General features: G+C 39.8%; 1 protein-coding gene across 1 annotated transcript in view; it reads left to right on the plus strand.

Moving 5' to 3' along the window:
• Positions 1-23,197, plus strand: part of LOC134661081 (collagen alpha-1(I) chain-like) — a 39,223-nt gene that overhangs the window by 6,624 nt on the left and 9,402 nt on the right. Inside the window, exons 3-25 of the mRNA XM_063516990.1 lie at positions 4,917-5,076; positions 5,238-5,400; positions 7,513-7,879; positions 9,447-9,556; positions 10,729-10,839; positions 12,065-12,238; positions 13,083-13,157; positions 15,322-15,432; positions 16,255-16,515; positions 16,669-16,866; positions 17,085-17,201; positions 17,332-17,422; positions 17,815-17,912; positions 18,155-18,316; positions 18,397-18,441; positions 18,515-18,721; positions 19,525-19,776; positions 19,982-20,162; positions 20,240-20,382; positions 20,743-20,959; positions 21,076-21,236; positions 21,439-21,708; positions 22,138-22,299. Of these exons, the coding sequence (XP_063373060.1) occupies positions 4,917-5,076; positions 5,238-5,400; positions 7,513-7,879; positions 9,447-9,556; positions 10,729-10,839; positions 12,065-12,238; positions 13,083-13,157; positions 15,322-15,432; positions 16,255-16,515; positions 16,669-16,866; positions 17,085-17,201; positions 17,332-17,422; positions 17,815-17,912; positions 18,155-18,316; positions 18,397-18,441; positions 18,515-18,721; positions 19,525-19,776; positions 19,982-20,162; positions 20,240-20,382; positions 20,743-20,959; positions 21,076-21,236; positions 21,439-21,708; positions 22,138-22,299 (3,836 nt within the window). The remainder of the gene's footprint in view (positions 1-4,916; positions 5,077-5,237; positions 5,401-7,512; positions 7,880-9,446; positions 9,557-10,728; positions 10,840-12,064; positions 12,239-13,082; positions 13,158-15,321; positions 15,433-16,254; positions 16,516-16,668; positions 16,867-17,084; positions 17,202-17,331; positions 17,423-17,814; positions 17,913-18,154; positions 18,317-18,396; positions 18,442-18,514; positions 18,722-19,524; positions 19,777-19,981; positions 20,163-20,239; positions 20,383-20,742; positions 20,960-21,075; positions 21,237-21,438; positions 21,709-22,137; positions 22,300-23,197) is intronic.

The following is a 23,197-nucleotide window of genomic DNA, read 5'->3' on the forward strand; positions in this document are numbered from 1 at the left end:
TCGGTCGATGTACGTTTATAATATTGGCTAGCCCCCGACCAAAACTGAAATTATCAAATTAGTTTTTCTGAATGCAAATATACTTCTCTACCGAACTTCTTTTCTCGTATTGACTAGTTCTTTTTGGGAATTTTCATCACTTTTCCATAAGGTACCTTTTCTACTAAACTTTGAAACGACATTACTAGGCTTATAAGTCAGTTATAACAAAAATAGAAACAGGTAAACAAACGTTAAGCATTAAGGTTTCAGATCACACAATAAAAAGAAATTGAACATTTTTTCACCTTTTTACAAAACATTGAATATCTCCGAAACTAGAAACGCCCATAAGGTACCTTTTCCCGTGGGACGTCACATATTTATATGTATACGCTTGGCGTACGTCAAGATGTGGGCATGGGTGGTCTGTAGAATCACGCACTATTAAAATAGTTTTACAGAAAGGCCCATGAAATTTGACGTGTTTAAAACAAGGTTTAAAACTGACGGTTCTAATTTGAATAAACGTCTAAAATTAAATCTCGATACGATATGGATCGGATCTGTCGGTGGCAAAAGTGACGAAAATTAGAATCAGCCCGTTAGAGCGCGGTCATCGTATTCAGTTCCACCACGCACTTCGCATAGCCATAAACAGTTATCCACATTCTTCAGTCACCACGCCACTTGGCTGTCGAATTGTCGGTTGTTTCGACCATAAAATTAATTCGATTAAGCGTACAACCGATGGAGATGGTCCTGCAATGGAATATTTGGCCCCACCGTCAGAAGTCTAATCACTCGGAACGTCAGATTAAGTGCATGCGGCATCCAAGCCACGTATTCTGATTGCACGCGCGATCGAAGCAACTTCAAAGGGCCTGCCGCAAAATCGAAAATCTAAATTTCGTTATCTGCCTCTCTATCGCTCTCGTATTAGAGCGACAGAGAGGCAGATAATGAAATTTAGCTCTCTAGCAAACTACTCGTAGGTAGTGAAATTCTTTATGCTGACCAAAGCTTGGCTTCACGGATTTATAGTCCTCCTCCTATCGTTTTCGATGACGATGACCCTAAATAAATATTATGGATGATACTAAAACGTATACCAAATCCTAAATGATGAATGAAATAGGTAAGTACTAAACGTCCATGATACAAGTAATAGTAGAATTATAATTCAATGCTAGTTAGAGCGTTTTCACATTGTCCGATCCGATATCGGATGTAGGATCCTACGATCGGATCGGACGATGTGAGACTCTTAAGGCGAAGTTATGTACCTAATGACTACTTTACGGTACGTTTAATGCCAACCCTTATTTTCCACGAACTGCAACAATGATAACTGCATGTAGCACTCGAGATAGACTACTCAACTCTTTCTAATTAGTACTAGCTGAGGTACCCGGCTTCGCTCAGAGAGTTGACATGTGATTGTGTGGTAGTTGTAAAAAAAATGAAATGACCCCCAATATTCCAGCATATTCCACAAAATTCGAGAGTGTCCTGGAATATTACGTAATGATCTGGGATGTTCTCGAACATTAGAACCTTACGACTTGCTTTATATACGCCTTCCAATGGTAGCTCCGCTCCGACCCTACATAAAAAGGCTTCGAATGGTCCAGAATATTCCAGAACAATCGAAAGTTTTCTGGAATGTTCAATAATGATCTAGGATATTCTCGAACATTTGAAAACATTCCAGAATGTTCTGAAATGCTGTGGAATGCTCCCGAATACTCTCGAATGTTCTGGACTGTTCTAGAAATGTCCAAGACCCGAGAAACCACACCAGGTACACATTTTTGTAGGTATATATTTCACGATCTACTCTGAACTTTCGTCTATTAAGTTAAGGTTCAAATTTCAAAAACAAAACGACTGCTTCTGGGTCTGGGTCTGGGCGAAACTTTCAGCCCTTATATTTTCAAAAGCACTCGCTTCAGGTAAAAACGGGAAACTTCTTCATGGACGGGAGATAGAGGGCTACCCCGCAATATAACTTCCTTCATCGTATCGGAGCTCATTTCTGAGTTTTAGCGGCACACACATTGTACACTTGCTTTTATTATATATATATTGATATATTGATTATGCAACAAAGACCCGTACTCTTGACTTGACATATAGTAATGCTAGCTATGTACAATGTACATTAGTTCGCTTGAGCCTTAGCTTAGACTCGCTACTGCGATTGAAATTGCATCCCAACAGGGCTGTTATATTATATCCATCGCCAAACATGTATTCGCCTTAGTCTGCCCATTTAAGGTGTGATCTCCGAAAACATGTCGGTATAAGGTATTTTAGGATCAAATTGTACTGGCGACGTAGTGGACATACACAGAATGCCATCAAGGCTCTTAATTTAAGGTATCATTACCGAATGATTGAATTGGTCAAAGCATTGAATGACCCGATTTGTCCACATTGAATAGGTTTACAGGCGGGCAGTATTAAATTACAGCAATTAATAATTTGAAGGTACCTACATATAGAAACTACTGTTGGTGTAAATACATTTCACATATGTAATAAGGGTTCTGGGAACTAGATCTACAATTCTACATGCAAACAAAATCTCGATCGAATAGAACTAAAATTCCCCAATCATAACATAACCTACGTACAAACCTAAGATATACTCACACATTAGAGACGAAGAAAACAAGCATATTTGCGCTGGTTTCATTTATACATAACCTCGCCTATATAATACGAATACTCAAAAGTACCTATTGAGTGTGGAAATGTCGATTTCTATTTCAAGTCAAGTTAAATCAAGACGGTTTCCTTACAAGTTACAAATGTGACATAGAGCAATGAATTCCGCGTAGGTACTCATAACAATAACTGGAAACGAACTGTCCTCGGTCGGCGGTTAGATTAGCCCCTTTGTGACAATTCATCACAATGCCACAAACGACCAGTCAGCCAGAAATAAACATTTAAAATCCGACTGCTGTACGTGACACTTTCATTTCGCTGGCAAGTGTGCTCGGGGGGCTACCGTCCAGTGTCGGCTGAAACGTTAATGCAATTGAAAATGTTGGCCATTAACCATTATAAATTGAACCTTAAACCGTAACGGACGATTACAGTTTACGATACAATTTATAATGGTTAGTGGCCAACATTTTCAATTGCATTAACGTTTCGGCCAACACTGCTACCGTCCCGCTGGCGCGACGGCCGCGGTAGGCCTGTATAGCCTGTGGGCAGTAAGTAGGCAGTACCTACACACGCGAGCCTGGGCGAGTAAACTCCATCAGTGTGCCAGTATAAAAAGACCTAGAGTTTTGGAATGACTATGTGTAAGGAGAACTTGTAGGTACTAGGTACCTACTGGCTTTCTGAGCCTTTGAATAACATTTGATTGAAATAGCACCCAAGGCCTAGTACATATTTGCCGCTTACCGAATACTATTGAGGCAAATCAGTTTTGGCTTAGGTTAGAATATGACATATGAACAAATATGACGTTTGTCTTTAAAACATATGGGTTCGTCTAAAAATAAGACAATGACTTGCCTGTGGTTTCAATTGGGTCAAATCACTGGTTCAAATGTTCCAAAGTCCGGAGTATTCCTCCAGTGTTGCTTGGGTATCTAACGCTACTTTAAAGTTTTATGATAAAAAATATATCTAGGACGCCAATATTTGGTAAAATGATATTTCGTAGCTTGTGATAAGGCTTATAGCTGTTCGCTTGATTTATGTGCTTGACGTTTTATATATGACATATTTCGGGTTTAAAGGGGTAAAAGCTAGGGTAAAAGTGTAGTGTTAAAAGTAATTGGCACTTTGATGAAATGCGACAAAACTTACTTTAAGTTAACTTGTTTTGAAACCGGTGGTTGTTCCCTTAGTTGCGGACAGAGGGCTCAAATTATATTAGAGTTACTAGACACAAGCTCGCTTTGAAGAACGTTTTGTGACTAGATATGTCATAGTGCGAGTGCTCTTATTTACATTCCTCGCCTACGCTATTTTACAATTTACAGTTTGGCCCCTGGGCTCGCACTACCATTCAAAATAAATCAACGCAAATAGTTGTTTTGTTACCTACGTAAACTCGTAGGGAGTGGGTTTGGGTGCTTGCAGCACAGCACGTACTTACTTATTTTCTAATTTTAACATAATTGATGTGTAGGAAAACATTTAGGTACTCCATGCGGCGGAGCCAAATCGTTTAAAACTTTTTGTGAGTTAATAAGAAAGCAGAACAGACAGCAGTATCACCTTCGCGTGTTACCGCCGATACCCGAAGGTCATTCTAAGAGCTAACGGACTGTAGAGTGTTTACTCGGATGAAAGGCGTCATTTCAGCCTCGGACTGTTCGCAATGTCAATGGGTTCGAGCGCCAAATTACCTCGACTGAAATAAGGGTCTTTCATCCCTTGGTTAACAATCTACTATTCCATGACAACTGTGCTTTATTATATACCTAAGGTAATAAACACTTGCCAAATTGGATAAACATACGAGAAAGATTTAACTTCGTTAAATTATTTTACTGTTAGAGTTATTTATGTGTAAGACTAATTGAATCCGAGAATTCCAGGGCAATAAGTCTTATTGTATCATTATTTTCATTTACTCGGCGTTATTTTATATATTAAGTACTCCCACGGACACACATTGTTCTGCAGCCATTCCAGTTGTTTAAATGACTGATCGTAACATGGTGATTATGACAATTTGCTATATAAGTAAGCTACCCTTCCCTAAAATGGTAAACTTAAGTGCGTATTTTAAGTCGAAGATTGATCGACTTGCTCCGTAAAGTTCGCTCTATAAGCTTCAGGCGAACCGACGTAGATTATGGGCTGTAGGTCTCTGCGAGATATTACCTGAGAGCATTATTGTCACAGGACAGCTTTTGTTCTTATGAAAAGTTAACGTATTCATGGATCGTTCTCAACAGACAGGGATCAAAACACCCTATTCCTGCTGTACTCCGACGCGGGTGACGAACAACTCCAGCTACTGGTCGGCCCCATGGTCGAGCTCTACTACGAGGACACCAGGGGCGACCCTCCTGACCATGAGATGCTCACGTTCCATGTAGACATCGCGGATGGAAGGTAAGTTTTTTTTTTTTAAAGAAGGCTAGTAATGTATCCAATGTATGATATAAAGATAAAAGAATAAAAAATATTCGACTATGTTGTTTTCCCTAAATATTCCCCTATTTTTCAAGGGCTATAAGTACGAGTACTTATGTATGTTTTTCTCGATTCCACAGATGGCATCGACTAGGTTTAAGTATAAAGGGCAACTCGGTTACACTGTTAGTGGACTGCGAAGTAAGGGGCACGGTCGCCCTTCAGCGTCAGCCGGGCAGCACCTTCAACCTGGCGGGCGTACTGGTAGTTGGCACCCAGTACTCCACGGATCAGTACTATGACGTGAGTCTATACAGCTTAAAGGGCAACTCGATCATGCTGCTAATGGACTGTGAAGGGGCACTATAGAACTACGGCGTGCTGGTGGTTGGCACCGAATACACGATTAAAAGTCTAGAGGACAAAGACTTAAAAAAGAAACTAAACAGTCATATCGATAGTAAATACAAAGGTAAGTTGGATATAGGCGCTTTAATTTAACGTCAGTAGCAGTGTTTCCGGCATTGTTTGAAGAAAAAGCTAGCGATGCTGTGGAGTGTACGGCGTAGCCTATTATTATATTTCCATGAACCAAGTACAGCTTTATTTTCCATTTCAACATTTAGAGACATTATACGTATTTAGCAGGCTTAGGTTACTTATTTATTTAGGTTTCCTTCTGACCGTTTCAGTTATTATCTCAATCCATTATTTAAATTCAGTTTCCCTCGTAATAATTTTCTATAAATAATACATGTATTATGTTACGCAGATTTAATAACCGTAGAATAATATGGGTGCTCTTTAATTATTTATTCTCTCTATTTCTGTACTGAGGAAATTATTACTATACTACTTTTTTACGCAAACAACTACCCGTACAACAGCTGGCGCCATAGGGCAACCACCGAGGCTCGCTGCAGTGGGTGAATTCATTTGGACTGATATGATTGATCAAAGTTTAACCCGTACCCTAAGGTTAACATCTATAGAATCTATAAGTAACTATACTACCAAAAATCCTTTGTTAGGAAGAAGTTTATCACATTCATGAATCATGATGTTCTCAAGTGGTAATAGTAGAAAATATAGACATTTTATTGTCAAAACGATAAATAAAATATTGGTTGCTTAGTGACATCGTATCACAATGATACTGATAAATAGACCCCGTTATCTTGTCGGACTTAGATTGCTTTTCCGAAGAGCGTGAATGTTTTTTATCGACCATCTCGATATCGATGTTTATATATTATATACTTACTGCAATAATTTTGCATATAACTTTAAGTTCTACACTATCGACATTTAGATAGTCGATAAAAAAAGCAATGTCAGTGCGACATAACGGGGTCTAGTGATACTCTCAAGTGGGTAATTCAGGGGTAATTCATATTTATATATTAAGGAAACATACAACACGTAATCATACCACAAGTTAAATATACTAGTTTTAAGCCAAAACAAGCTTCCATGCATAACTCAAACAAAAAAATTATTTGCTCAAAAAAATTATTAACTGTATAATTTATCAAATAAGCTATTATAAAGTTATAAATGTTATAATTAGTATATTAACTTAACTTTATGCAATATAAACATGGACAATTGCACAACTTTGGGTTTAGATTAATTATTTAAAAGATACTCCTTGTCGTATGTTGTTAGTCCTCCACATCGATTAGTAGTACTAAAAGTTGCAAATTTTACTTTATAGTAATGTTCAACGTATCGAATATAAATACCTGGAGCCTGACACGTGCTCTTTTCATAAATATCAGTTTATTCAGCTGTAAAAAATTGCTTGTTACTCTACCTCTTTATTTCACAACCCAAACCCATTTAACTTAGTGATTTTTGCGTACCTACGTGTGTCGTGGCATTAAGGTTTCCATTTCCCTTTGTTGGAGGGGAGAATCTGTCTTGTAGTCGTGTTTGTAGGCCCGCCAACTCACTCAGTTAAAAATACATTCGTTATATGGGTTTGTCAGGACACGGACTGGACATTGAGTAGGTATTAAATTAAATTGTTTTTTTTTTGCCGGCGCCATTTTGTACAATCAAGGTGCCGACATTATCTAAAGGATACTCTTCAAGAATCTTCAGTAAGAGACTCTTTAAGATGGAAAATGACTTACAAGTCGTAAAAGAGTGATAGATTTTGGCAATTTAGTAGGTTGATAACGAAAATATATATATATTCAAGCAGATTACCATAGTATACGGTGATATACATTAATGTTTCTTTAATTTTTATTTTCCGCAATTGCATCTTCATTTATCCTGTTTAAGACATATCGACTTTACCAATTCGAGGTTCCTTAGGTACGCATACACCTACAAAACCTCATTTAAATCGATTCTATGGTTTAAGCGTGAAGAAAATAATCGAGCAAAGCAATTTTTCACTTACAGGGTGATATTGAGTTATTGCAATTTACCAACAAGCCAGACTCAGCGTACGATATGTGCCAGTCGACTGCACCCAATTGCCAAAGCGATGCTCCATACGTGTACGGCTCTGCGCCCGCAATCAATACTGTCAGAACCATCGCTTCTAACACCAATGAAGTATACGAAGAATCGATTAATTACCCAGTTGAGAACACACTGGATGAGGACGAGCATGGTCCTAGAGTGTATGGACACTTCGGAAGGGATAGATCGGACGAGAGGAACGGGTCGGGGGACGCTTCGACGAGAGGCAGGAGCACACCGACACCTCATGGGTTGGCTGCCTCTTACGGTTACACTAGGCCCTATACTACATCAACGGATTCAGGTTGGTAAACTGAAAGAAATTATGTAATTGTAATAGTTATTGACATTATTTTCACGTAACTACAAAAAAACTTTTTTAGTTGCGTGACTTTATGGATGAGTACGGCTACCACCAGTTTGATACTGACAATACTGACATATTCGCTAGCGTATGCGCATCTCGCTCGTACTCGCATATCAATGCTAGCGAGAAGTATAGAAAGTAAGTAACGCAGACGTTAGCGAATATGTCAGTTTGACACTGCAAAGGCAGTTCATGCGTGGTAAGGTCACATAGAAGGTTAATGTAGTGTTGTAGCAGGAGCTCAAATAAATGGAGGTTACACCATGAATAAGAGCTGGGCTGTTAACTATAAATATGATGATGATGATTGTAGGTAAAAGTTAAATGGAGGTTTTCTACTAGCAAACTTTGTGTACGTAAAGAAACGAACAAAAACTTCGATTACAGTTGTAACAATTTTTCAATCTAAAGCCTTTGTGGCGCTGCTGTGCGGTTCGTCCAATGACATAGGGGTACCTACGAGTAAGTAGCATTAACCTAGCTCCACTATCAAAGGAGTATTTGTTATAACGACTGAACTTGCTAGTTACATGGGGCTTGGGTTAATACCCAGGCGCCGGTATGACAAAATGTTTAACGCGAATCAAATAGCCGGGTTTATAATTTTAATTATAATTTAAATCTAAATGTACATCGTCGAATGATAGAAATGTAGAATCATCCTTTACTATCTACAGGGGGCATAAAGGGCAAAAATCCATTCGGCTTACAGGCAAAATTTAAATTTTTATAAAAGGCTTGTTTTATAGGTTCGGTTCGGTTCAGTTTCTTAAAATATTCATATTATTTTAGTAATTAGTATTTTATTTAATTATTGTAATACGTACATACTCGTACCTTGATGTTATGTACTGAAATTAGTTTTATCATAGGTCCGCTACCATTTAAAGTTCCAATTCGTTTCATATTGCGCTTTGATTAATAACCTCCTTCCTTGCAATTGTTTTAAAAATCCATTACTTCCTAGGTAATTCACTTGGTGACTAAGTCCCCTTAACCTAGTCAAACCAATGTGTGAAAATCGTTTATCTAAAAATAAACCAAGTTTGTACATGAAAAATAAATTGTTGTCATGCTCAGCGCCCGCCTGCGGGCACTTTGTCGTCGTTTTAACGTGAAAATATATTCTGTTTTGGGTGGCCATACTAATTTATGAAGCAACAAACTTTGGGAAAAAAATTAAAACACAATCTAACTCCGTCCCTAATTGACGACATAGATTCAGAAATACGTACGTAGTTCATTATACCACGATATTCACGATTAGGTACCACAGGTACCTCTACTACTCCTAGTTTATGATTGACTAATTATTATCACAAATTATTTAAACTCAGTTTTACAAGCCTCATAAACTAGAAACCTAATACATAGTTGTGTTGTAACGTATTTTCTTTGAATTACATCCATAGACCTACTTCTTACGTATGTAGCTTATCTAGTACTCATTTTGAACCTAAGTAATTACTAATTAGTAACGTTTTTAAAACTTACTTTGTTTTAGATGAAAACAGTATTTTTGGGACATTCACCAAAGAGCTAGACGCTGTTATTCGTCCGAATATTCTCAATCCGGAAATGACAGATCAGCATCTAGAAGTGACAACACCTAGGGTAAGTTATGAATGTTATGATGCTTTACGAGTTTCAGTAAGTACATTTAACAAATATATCAATTTACATATATATATATATATATATATATATATATATATATAGAGAGTAACCACGCCAGCTACAATGTTCTGTGTGAGTTATGGGAATTGCTTGTTGCATTAAGAGGGAACTTATTTTCTGTCATAGATGCATTTAGACTGTAAAACACTATATTTATTCTGCATGTCCTTTAAGAATCTTCGATTCGTGCTACCCTACTGAAACGTTAATTCCACCAGGTGCGACTGCAGTTCACAACCAAAGAGCATAATTATAATCACAATGAACACAACTGAATATATATTTGAAAACTTCAATGCTTATGAGTTTGACAAATAACGTAAAATGGGGTGAGTAGGGTCAAAACTGAAATTCAAACCTCGATAACATTTTATTTTTACATATGAAAACTGAATCTCCCCGCGAAACCTACTCACCCCGTTTTACGGTATATAAATAACGTTAATAATTATTATTTTCAGCTTGAAATAAAACTTGTATAAATAATATAATATATATTTTAGTATGTAAAAATGATCTAAAAATCCGTAATAATTTTAAAAACTTAAACTATTTTTTGTAATGTAATTCGAAACAGCCTACATAAAAAGGAATACAAACTTAAATTAGACTTGCTCCAATCCATCCCAAACATATAATAATCGGTCTGAATAACTAGTACCTAAAGTCTTTTGTTATTTTATTTGCTATAAAAGTGTTTATAAGGCGAAGTAATTCGATTTAATCTAAAATTAAAAATTGTTTACAATGATTAGGCATGCCTTAAAAATGTTGTTTAAAAAAAATATTTCTGTAACTGTAAATAAGTACTTTAGTATGTAGTTATAAATAAACTCTACTGATGGCTTAGAAGTAATATATAAGTTACTACCAGTCGGTTATAAAGCATAATGATGTATCTCGCAAAATATCGTATACTTATCGGCGGTAAAACTACATCAGTTACCAACATACAATCGCATCGCTTCAGACCAATCCGAACATCACTGAGGCCTCGAGATGCGTATCAACAACTCGTAGTTCGAGGTCCTACTATACTGTTTATTCCCAGGTGAGCTTTGTGAATACCAATTCAATGGTTATATGGATATGGTACTTAATGGTTTCAGTTAAAGCGGGGAGACGACGACGGAGCGGATGTGCTCACGACGGACTCCTCGTATACACCTATGACAACCACCGAGGACACAGATTGGCTCACACACCCCCCGGATGTCCAAGTGAGATAACGGAGCATTGTATAATATTAAACTGGGTCACCGCCGATGCTCATTACTTTTGAAGGCAAATAACGTGTTACAGGTAGCTTGCCGGTTAAAAGGCTAAAGTAAAGGTTATGTGACAGTAAATAGTGACACTAACAACAGGAGTTAAGTACTGAAGTTGTTCATTGATTATTAGAAACTGGCTTTTGCATTTTAATGAACATTAGTTATTCCTTAGATTATTAATGAAAAAAAAACCGGCCAAGTGTGAGTCGGACTCGCGCACGGAGGGTTCCGCACCATCAACAAAAAATAGAGCAAAACAAGCAAAAAAACGGTCACCCATCCAAGTACTGACCCCGCCCGACGTTGTATAACTTCGGTCAAAAATCACGTTTGTTGTATGGGAGCCCCACTTAAATCTTTATTTTATTCTGGTTTTAGTATTTGTTGTTACAGCGGCAACAGAAATACATCATCTGTGAAAATTTCAACTGTCTAGCTATCACGGTTCGTGAGATACAGCCTGGTGACAGACGGACGGACGGACGGACGGACGGACAGCGGAGTCTTAGTAATAGGGTCCCCTTTTTTTACCCTTTGGGTACGGAACCCTAAAAACTACGTAGGTATTGAATTTTCATAGCTAATGTACAGGAATTCAATTTATTTAAAATTCAATGTGTTTATTAGGTACGCATTAATTATAGGACCTAAAAGTTCGAGGCACTTAATTTCCTTTCCTTTTTCATAGTCAGTAAGAGGTGAAATAAATTACTATAAGTAGCTAAGTACATAGAAAAGCAATCAAAATTACTTAATAACATATTATGTTAGTTAAACGAAACTGCGCTTTAAAGACTTCCGAGACATGTACATACCTACATTATTAAATCATCAGTATCATCACTGTAGGAATTGTAGTCCTTGTAGGAGTTGATCGATTAAGTCAATCGTCAATATTAATATTTAGGTAGGTAGATATTTAAATACAACAATAAAATCATCGACTAACACAATTACATGAATTTGTTAGTTTATTCTACAATTAACTCGAAATGTCTTTAGACAAAACTCGACTCTCTAATACGTTTAAGTAAAATAACTCAGCTTAAACTTAATTAGTTTGAAGGTACCAGAGTCTTAAAGATATGACTCATAGTCATAGTCTTTGAAATGTGGTCGTCAAAGTATATAAATAGGTAGTCTTCAATTTAAGACCATTACTTACTGTCCACAGGGAAACTCTTCCTACTACTTGCCAGATTACGACTACACTTACATGGGCCCGCGGGGCTACCCGGGCCCCCCGGGGCCACAGGGGCCAAGGGGGCCGAAGGGGGAACCTGGTAAACCAGGAGCGGAGGGCCAGCAGGGCTACCCCGGCGCGCAGGGTCACGTCTTTGTTATACCGGTAAGCAAATAAATTTGTAGATAGGTACAAAGTGCAACCACAAAAATAGTAGGTAACTACATTGCTGAAGAAGTTAGAAAGTGGCCAATAGATGGACGAGTTAGTTTGAGACAGGAAATGAAGGCCCTTGAAGATACGTGTCCAATGTGTCCATCTATTGCACTTTCGGCTGAGGCATTACAAAGTCCTCTTCATGTCTACTATGTCGAAATTTATGAATTATACATTGCACAATCGTTTTATATACAAGAGACGCCAATTTCATATTCTTACCTACTTTAATTCAAACTCAAAACAACGAACCTCTCAGTCGTTTTAATTTCTGTAGGTGCGTAAGCGTTAGGTACCTACACTAGAATTATTAGTTTTTACAACTAATGTCATAATTGAATCAACACAATAAATGATTAAAATAACAACCATATGCGTTTGTTTTTTCATGTCCGTTCCGTTTGCCGTTGCTTTTACCGCGTAAAACAATGTTTGGTAATTAGATTATCTGATGTAAAATGATGTATACTGTGCATCAAACGCATCGCGTATTTTTATCGCATAAAATAACTGCGCGCTGCGAAGCATGCGACGTAGCGAGCTGAAAACGATATACCCTGGAGGCGTACCTGTGCGAGTTTCTATACTAGGGCTGATTTTTCAATTTTCCATAAATTGTATCGATCATTTCGTTTTAGGATTCTCCGTTATTTCCGATAGATACAATATACGATCTCTAGATATAGGTACTTACTGACATATAAGACGTTTTTCAAAGCGACTGTTAAATTATGTACTTTATGCTGAAATTAAGAAATAAGAAGAATTACTGAGATAAATACTATTTTCACAGCTGCACCAATCCGGTAACGATAAAGGTCCCGATGCACAGTCGGAAGCTTTGCGTCAAATGCTCACACAACATATGGTAAGTGACCGATTCTTACGAACAAACCTTTCGTCCGCTAAATTATAACATCAAACTTTCCGCAATAATGTTTTTTTAACGTGAAGAAAATAATCACATTATCAATTAATATAGCAGCAGCCCTCTCTTTTTTACAATAGGAGCTCGTTGCAAATTTTACCCTATCAATTTATCCTAATGGATCCACAGCAGTAGGACACCTTTGGATTTCTTCACGGACGTATGCAGGTTTCCTTTTGATGTTTTCCAACCGAAATCTAGTGGTAAATAAATATCAATTTATATTTCGTAGGTGAGGGTGGGGAGGGTCGATCCCTAGGGGACACTTGGTAAACTTCATTTTTAATCAAACCAAACGAGATACAATTTTTTGCGCTGGTAACACTCATTCATTCGTTCCTAACTTCACGTTCTGTCATGGCACTGTATCGGAAAAGTCAGTGGTTCAAAAATGGCGGACGGTGAAAGATTTTCTGCGTACTATATTCAATTTTCGGTAAGCTTTAACTGGATTTATTTTATAATATGAGATGGAAATGATGTTAGTGAGTGTGCTTATTTTATTTGTTGTTTATTGAAGTGATGATTAACTTGGATTACATTGATATACGCGAACACATGTTTCGAGTACGGCACATTTTATAATCTTACTATGTATGGGGAGACTTTGTCTTTTTCTTCAGGGGAGATATGATTCCGGGATCATGTCACCCCCAAAGCGATCGAGCGAGCGTATACATTGTAATAAATTTACTTACAAAATGATTCATAGAGCTATCATAAATATTTTCTTTTCTTTAGTAAATCATGCCGCGAAAGTACGACCAGAGAAATACTGATTTAAACTTTCAAGGTTTTTGACTCATTATTGTATATTAAAACGGAATTTAATGGCGTATAATTCAGTTTTTAATTATACAACCGACTCCGAAAACGGAATTATCCCCGTGGCCTTTGAAAAAACTGACTAAAGTTGACATCAACATTTTACGAACTACCCGTACTTGGTCTTTTTTATGAAGTTAAACGTTTTACACACAGGGGATGTTACTCGGTCGACAAAAAACACTTATAACGATATTTGGTTTTCAACCGGCGATATTTGTTTTTATGGATGAAATGCTATTTCAATGGCTTTCCGACCTTATGTACTATAGAACCGACGGTCCATAGAAAGGATTTTAGGATTATGCAGCTCAAACACCGTCCTCGAAACGTGAGCAGTAAATTTCTAAACTTATTTATTATAGTAAACAATAACGCCCAGTGATGGGTAAAAAAATTAAAATTGCTGTAGGTATCTGACGCTAAAAATACCTTCATAAGAACTTTAAAAAAATTAGCTTGTTACAAGAAATTTTATGTTAATAACTTAGATTTTTGTTTTTTTTTAACTGTTTTTTTGGTACAAAAATTGATTCCCTATTTTATGTTGTTTTATGGATAATACGATTACATTGTTTTTTAAAAGTATAAGATTATGGATTAATATGTGTTTGATATCTTCATATATTAATTTTCTGTAGATAAAGTGAATAAATTAATGTAGATACTACCCTCGAAATATGACATTGCCACTTAAAATCTTTTTACCAAGTGTCCCCAAATCTGGAAGACTTGATCCCTTCGGCTTAGACATTTGATTACCGGAAATACAACTTCAAAGCATGGAAGATGCAATATATATATGTTTGCTGTGTATTTTACAAATTATAGATGCATTGCTAATAGCGATCCGAGTTATATAATCAATGAGAATCTGGTATGGGGAGACATGGTAAAAAATATGTTTACCATGTGTCCCAAGAACCAGGGTCACTTGATCCCCCTAGGATCAAGGCTCCCGACCAGGGGTAAACAAGTCTCCCTTACATAGGGGACACATGGTAAAAGTCAACAGTATGGGTTTTCATTAAATAATGATCTAATTTATTGCACAAATCTGTTCTAATTCAAACTATTAATGAAGAGATAAATTCTGAGTCGTATGGTCTATAAAGTTTTTCAATACTACGAATAGTTAAGAAAATGTATGCTAAAAACAAAAGGGGTGATCAACCCTCCCCAGTTTCCCCTACATAAGTTCCGAAAACTCAATGGCACGAGCCAGGGTGCAATCAAAAATCAGTCAGTCAGGAATTTAATCAGTTTAAAATTTCGACAGGCATCCATGCGAGGCGCCGACGGCCCTATGGGGCTCACCGGCCCCCCGGGGCCTGAAGGCGAATACGGCGCCGAGGGCCCGAAAGGAGAACAAGGCGATCAGGGTGAACCGGTAAGATTCCAGGTTTAAGTTTATTGAAATACCTAGGTAGGTTAGGTTAGGTATGCACCTATTTCTCTTCAGTTGGTTTAGCACAGGAGCGAGCGTCGCGACAGTACCTCACCCGTGAGATGGACTACCCGTCGATCTTTAATTAATACAGTTAGAAAAAAACGGCCGTGAGATTCTGTCGCGGCGCTCTTGTGCTAAACCCATTGTACTCACACTTACTCTCAGCGGTCCTCGGACCCTGAATGACAACATAAGTAAACTTCAAATTGAAGTTGCGTTCTCCCAAAGTATGTAACTTCATAATAACCATTAAAACGCACGCACCAAGATGAGGTCTAAAAATGCCACATCAATATGTTACTACAAGGCTCTAAATGTATTATAACGGGAGGCAGGCGTGTCTCACTCCGCGATTTCGTCGCTTTGCTACAGGTAGCTAAAAGTACATCCTTTCGGCCCCAATTTTGGGGAAAGCCATAAGCCGCGCGTGGCGCTGTCGCGACCTAGCGGCCATATCTGTGCTCATCGTAACAGACGCGTTTTGTTAGAGAGTGAGTCTTCTGTACTTACTTAGTACTATTATTTATTCTGTGCGGGAGGGAAGGCAATATTGAAATCCTGATCAAAACGATGAATGGTGCTGTAATATGAAACTATTGCAGTTGTTATTGTATGCAGATCAAAGTAGAAACTCTTAATAGAAGCCTATATCTATAGGTAATATATGTATAGAGCTTATGACCTTTCCGTTATTTAGGTATATAGCAGCACCATATCTTATGTATGTTGAAATTATTTATTTTCTATACATTTAATCTTCAGGGGCCACCCGGACCCAGAGGCCTTCAAGGTCCACCAGGCAGACTCGGTCGCCGTGGGCACGCGGGCAGAGACGGGGAGAGAGGATCCACGGGCGCGACGGGCGCTAAAGGCGAACCCGGGTATCCAGGGCTGATGGGACTACCGGGGGACAAAGGAGAGCGAGGCGCCCCGGGACAGCAGGGCGAACCGGGAGCGCCGGGACAAGAGGGGCCGCCCGGGGACGACGGACCAGCGGGACCACCTGGCTTAAGTGGAGAAATTGTAAGCAGTATTTGATTACGTAGAAGGTACCTATTATATATCAACATATTTTTTGTAAAAGGGCGTAGTGTAGGTATTTTTATCTAGGTGGGCATCTAAATATAAATGAGTGACAAATGATATGTTTCCATTACCAAAAATTGTCTATTCTAGGGTCCGAGAGGCTTAATGGGTATAAGAGGTTTTCCCGGATCGATCGGCTATCCCGGGATTCCTGGGATAGAAGGACCGCAAGGCCCGAAAGGCTCCGCCGGTCAACCCGGACCTCCCGGTCAACAAGGTCAGCCTGGGCCTATGGGAGCTACGGGGTCTCCCGGACCCCAAGGACCTACGGGAGCTCCGGGAATACAGGTATGTATTTAATGTTTTAATTTGACTGAGCTGTTGAACATAGAGTGCAAATACATACATATAATATATGTATGTATTCTATACATAATATGTATTATTCTATACATATTATGTATAGAATTTGACTTAGCACGCGCCATTAACTATTTAATTATTTATCTAACAGTTAGTCTTCAAGCCTAGTTAAGATTATTACCTACCCAAAAAAATGTCTCCAGGGTCCACAAGGAAAACCTGGTATTTCCGGCCTTCCAGGCCCTGAAGGGTCACCAGGTACGCCGGGCAACCCAGGGCAACAGGGTCCTCAAGGAGAGCAAGGACCACAAGGACCACAGGTAATTCTTTTTTTACATTTAAGTATGTGCTTTGATTAATTCGTCTGATATGAATGTATAATTTACACTGTATCCTTCCTCCGGAAAAAACCCCAATGGTTTGATAATTTAGTGGACTCTTATTTTTTAGGGCATGTTAGGTTTTCCGGGCAGTCGAGGTTTAAAAGGAGACGACGGTCCGCGTGGACCACCTGGAGATAAGGGTGATAAAGGAGTTAGAGGTAATCAAAATATATACATCTAAATAATGTTTATCTGGCATGGTTTTAAATTTAATATAAGTAGAGGCGGCTCAGCATTACATTGTCATTCATCAAAAAAATTGGCGGTATAAAATACTATACCTACCTGCAAACATACCATATACCTACTCGTAAGTCTTAATGTCTCGTTTGGACGTTAGTTTAAACGGTAGTGTAAATATTGTCAGGTGCCGAGCTTTTTGGTGTGCTCCAACCTTTATATTGATTTAAACTAACACGATTTTCAGTCATACTTTTATAACTAACACGGGACTTACCTTTATTTTAAAATTGTGTGCGTTAGTTTAATCATAGATCATTTTATGTTTATAAATAACAACATATTAACAACATACGTTTGTATTGATTAGGCTTGGAAGGAGAAAAGGGAGACATAGGGCCGAAGGGAGAAAGAGGGTTTATCGGAGAACCAGGACCACCGGGCATTGAAGGCGTTGAGGGCCAAAAGGTTGACATTTTACTTATTTCTTGCTTGTCCACTTTCAAACTTTTAATAACTACAGTAGACGTCCGAGTGTTCGTCACATATTTAAACTTACCATAAACGTATAAATGACACCATTTATTAGGTATTAGCATGTCGAACACTGTGACGATTACCTTATAATGAAATCGATTTAGTGTTGTTTTTTATTTTCAAGATGTCAACAACGTCTCTCAAATCTGATTACAAAATGAATTTTATTTCAGGGTATGGAAGGCCCAAGAGGAGAAACTGGTTCCATTGGCCCAACTGGTGAGAAAGGTGCCACTGGTACTCTAGGCCCAACGGGATATCCCGGTCCACAGGGTGAAAAGGGCGACAAGGGGGCTTCTGGAAGACGAGGCCGTCGAGGGGCCAAAGGTGTCATGGTAATGTTACGATATTTGAAATTATTATAACATTGTAGCAAAATAAGTACAGATTTATCAAATATCTTAAATTGTTTTAGGGTATGGTGGGAAACGCAGGCGATCGTGGTGAGAGCGGTCCAAGAGTAAGTCATCCTATGGAAATGTTTTAGAATAGGTATATCTCCTGGTAATTATTTACTAGTAAATATTTCTTAGGGATATCGTGGTCCACGAGGCCGACGCGGTTCCGACGGACCGCCAGGGTCGAAGGGTGATACTGGCCAGCCAGGTCCCCCGGGCCCCATAGGCGAACGGGGCCCTCAGGGGCTGGATGGCGTCCGCGGTTTCCCTGGTGCGATCGGACCTCCCGGCGCAGACGGCAAGCCTGGGCTCCTGGGGCCTCCAGGAGAACGCGGTCCAACGGTTAGATTTTTTTGTTAAGTACATATTTTACAAGTACGATGATTACAATACAAGCTTATGTATGCACATACACTGCCGGAGCACAGGCTTCTTCTTATTTTGAGAAAGGATATTAATTATGATTACAAGCTTTTATTCGCTTTTACCTATCCCGTTGTCTGTATGAAATCAAACCTTGCAAGCAAAATTAGATCTACTTTCCAATCTTTCCATTATTCGATTGAGCTGAAACTTCACATACCTACTTGTAAGTTGGGCGACAATGCAATAAATATTATAGTATAGTCACAGAATAAATAATAGTACAAAGTACAGAAGACTCACTCTCTAACAAAACGCGTCTGTTACGATCAGCACAGATATGGCCGCTAGGTGGCGACAGCGCCACGCACGGCTTATGGCTTTCCCCAAAATTGGGGCCGAACGAATGTACTTTTAGCTACCTGCAGCAAAGCGACGAAATCGCGGAGTGAGACACGCCTGGTATAGTCGAGTCGACGTCAAAATATGTGTACATTTTTCGCCTTATTACAAAGGAGTAAGAAGCAAAAGTGTAAACATATTTTTGACGTCGACTGTACCATCGAACTAATCTAGGACTAACTAGGAACTAATCTAAATAGGAACTCTGTTATAAAACATCGCAACCTCATTGTGTTTGGGCTTGTTAGAATTATCTCGATGAAAAGTGAAATTGTATAAACAAATTGTTTTATTTTGCTGTTAACTATGCAATCTATGCATGTGTCCTAATAGTAACCGCCTGTTTTCGGAATCAATAGTAAATGAGCTTGCTACTGCAGGGTGATCCTGGCCCGTCGGGACCACCAGGTACCCTAGGCCCCGTAGGCCCGCAAGGATCTGTTGGTGAGCCTGGCCCGCCGGGACCACAAGGATCGTCAGGCATACCCGGAACTCCCGGAGAAGTCGGAGCCCCAGGTGACATGGGCAAAGATGGACCACCAGGCCCGCCCGGACCCGAAGGGAAGGCGGGACCTGTTGGATCACAAGGGCCACAAGGTCGCCAAGGCGACACAGGATTACCTGGAACGCCGGTAAATAAAATCTTAATTTATAGGATTATAAGTTCACATTAAGTGCTAATAAAAATGTGAGCAAATTAGAATTTGTTAGCCAAAAGCCTGATTAACAAAAACATAATAAAATTGCTTAAAGCAACGTCATTCAAAAATTACTTCGTATTCCGATTTATTTTTAAGTACTTATTGCGAAAACCTACTTTAACGAATTCCATTACAGGGAACTCCGGGCCACAAAGGAGATATAGGTCCTCCTGGACTCCCCGGTATACGAGGAGAAAAGGGCCAGCAGGGTGAAGCCGGTCACGACGGCCCCATAGGACCGCAGGGACGAGAAGGTCAAAGGGGGTCTCCGGGACCTGGGGGCCAAAAGGGAGAGATCGGCGAACCAGGACCACCAGGTGACAAACTATTTTTTTTATAATATACCGTTTAGTCTCCGTATTTGTCAATATTCTCTAACGTGTCACTGTTTTAGGTGCAATCGGCAGGGACGGTCCACCTGGTCCACGGGGCTTCGGCGGCTCACCGGGACCAGTCGGGGCCCCGGGCGAAGACGGCGACAAAGGCGAAGCGGGACCTCCCGGCGAAAAAGGATTTAAAGGCGCCGCTGGCGAACCGGTCAGTATGGGAATTTTGGAACTATTGACCAAGTTCAACAGCTGATGTTGGTTGAGGCTTTATAGATGCGTTTTTAGACTATTTAGATTATTCAATTACTAATGTTTGTTGTTTGTTGTACGCGGCTGTGACAATGTATGATCAATACAAATAAAGAATATGAATATGATCCCAAATGGTCGAAATAAATGATAATGTGAGTAAACCCATTTTTGTTATTAGTAAAAGATACACTGTACCTTTTTGTCACTTTGGTTGGTTTTGTCGATATTTAATACTTACTTTGACTGTACAACCAACAATTTCTTTATCATTACATATGAAGAAGAAGGAAACTTTATTTTGAATGTTACTTTACAGGGACCCCAAGGTTCCCCAGGTATACAAGGTTTACGTGGGGAACCCGGGTCTGTAGGCTTACCTGGTGAAAAGGGGCCGCAGGGTGAATCAGGTCCGCCTGGAACCCCCGGCGTGGATGGAGTGCGGGGACCTCCGGGCCCGCCAGGCCCTCTCGGCCTTCAAGGGGAAAAAGGACAGCAAGGATTCAAAGGCGATAGAGGAGATATTGGACCTAAAGGTAATAAATAATAATCAGAAATCCAATTTAAGTATCAGCATCCAACCGCGCCGAAGGGCGTAATGATATTACCCTATTAAATGTAATACTTATCACTAATGTTTTTGTTAATATAGGACCTACCGGACCTCCGGGCCCGATTGGTTTGCAAGGACAGCGTGGATCCAAAGGTGTACCGGGTGAACCGGGGTCACGGGGTGCTGAGGGGCAACGCGGAGAAGTCGGGAACCCAGGTGCCCAGGGACCGCCGGGACCACCTGGCCCTGAAGGAAAACTGGTGATCAATTAATTTTTAACTAATTTTAATTTGTTATTTTTACATCGCCACAACTTTTACAAGCTCCTTCGTGGTTAAGTAGTGCTAAATCTAAATAAGTAGTATCGGGTACTAAAATTTAGTTCCTATCCGAATAAAGTATAACGTCCTTGCATAGACTTTGGCTATCCAAAGTATTTAACATTACTATAAAATATTTTAGGGTCCCAGAGGCCTCGCAGGACCAAAGGGAGACGATGGTCCGGTAGGACTTCAAGGAGAAACAGGACCAAAAGGCCCAATGGGCCCTGAGGGCCCTAAAGGAGACACCGGGCCGGCAGGCTTCCCGGGTGAAAGAGGCGAGCCGGGCGAACAAGGCATCAAGGGCGAAGTGGGGGCCGACGGCCCTGAAGGCAGTCCTGGCCCCCCAGGCCCTCCCGGACCTATTGGTCTCGTAGGAAAACCAGGAGAAATTGGCTTACCAGGCAAACCAGTAAGTCATTCGAATGCTTATTTTAATAATTTATTGCTCATATTCCTGATAACTTATTACGTGTCACACGGACCCACTCGTAAACCGACCCGGCCCGCTGCTGCACTAAAATTAGCGGTCCTGAAATTCATTTAAATGATGTACCTATCTATTGATGCTAATATATCTAATCTCACAAAATTATTTAGTCCGTCCAGATAAAGTTTGTACAGAACTTTGGTACTCTTAGGGTCGGCGTCTAGTCATCAAGTTGCGCCAACGTTGCGTCGAGCAGCAGCGATAAAGTTGACTAGACGCGGACGCTCGGGAGACGCTAGTGTGGGATGGCCCTTAGCAATGACAAGTATATGTTCGCGCCATACTTAAAGTAAAACTTGGCGGGCGAATTTTAGACGTACTTTACTTTATCTATAATCATTTATTCCACAGGGCGCAGAAGGCAAAGCTGGCGCCCAGGGCAGCCCGGGAGTCCCGGGCGACAAAGGCGATCGCGGGCTTCCCGGACCACCGGGAGAAACGGGGCCGTCCGGTCCCCCCGGCCCCCCAGGAGATGAGGGCCAGCGTGGTATGCGGGGGTTACCAGGGCCTAACGTGAGTGTCCTTTCTACTCTTTATTAATGAGTGGCAAGTTATGAAAGAGAAACGGTATATAATAAGGCACGCGTGGCCCTTTTATCTCTATTAAATTAGTACATATACTTTTTTAGCTCTTAAGACTTGCCGAAGCTTTAACTTTAACTTGAGTAGACGCTTGGCTTACTTAAATGGGTCAATAACCTTGGGCAAGATCAGCTTCATTTCTGTGGATATTACGAAAGTTAACGATTTGAATACATTTTCTGACAATTATCATGCAACAATTTTTAAGAAGTATAAGCTAGATTTTATAAATCCTAACCTATAAGGATAAAGTGAGAAAACAACATAGGTTTAAATAAAATAGAGTTTATTTTATTTGGTCCACAGGATTGACGCGTGAAGTAACCTTAATTCAGAGTAAAACGTTTTTGACACAAATGTACTTACTGAAACAGCATATACATATACTCATATACCTACTTAATCGTGCCACTTGCACCATCACACTAACCCGGGGTTAACCCGTTAACTCAGTGTCAAATTGTACTAGTAACCATGGTAACTCCAGGTAGGTAACCCCCGGGTTTGTGGGATGGTTCAAGTGGCGCTAATACGCTTGATTTATTTTACTGTTGGTCCTACTTCCACCCATAGACTAGGAATCCTCTAGACGGAGTTTAGAGCAATTATTTCATGAAACCGATGCTGCCAAAAATACGGGGGTGCGGGGGGACGAGGTGAGCGAATCCCGTGCCGTGATTGGTCCGTTCAAAGACACGGACCAATCACGGCACGGGATTGACTCGAAGATGGAGTAAAACTACCGTATAAATGGCAGAGGGGGTAGCGTTACTATGCTCAGTCTAGAGGATGTCTTGTCTGTGCTTCCACCTTTTTAAAATCCGGACGA

This window comes from Cydia amplana, chromosome Z (genome assembly GCF_948474715.1).
Source record: "Cydia amplana chromosome Z, ilCydAmpl1.1, whole genome shotgun sequence".
NCBI lineage: Eukaryota > Metazoa > Arthropoda > Insecta > Lepidoptera > Tortricidae > Cydia > Cydia amplana.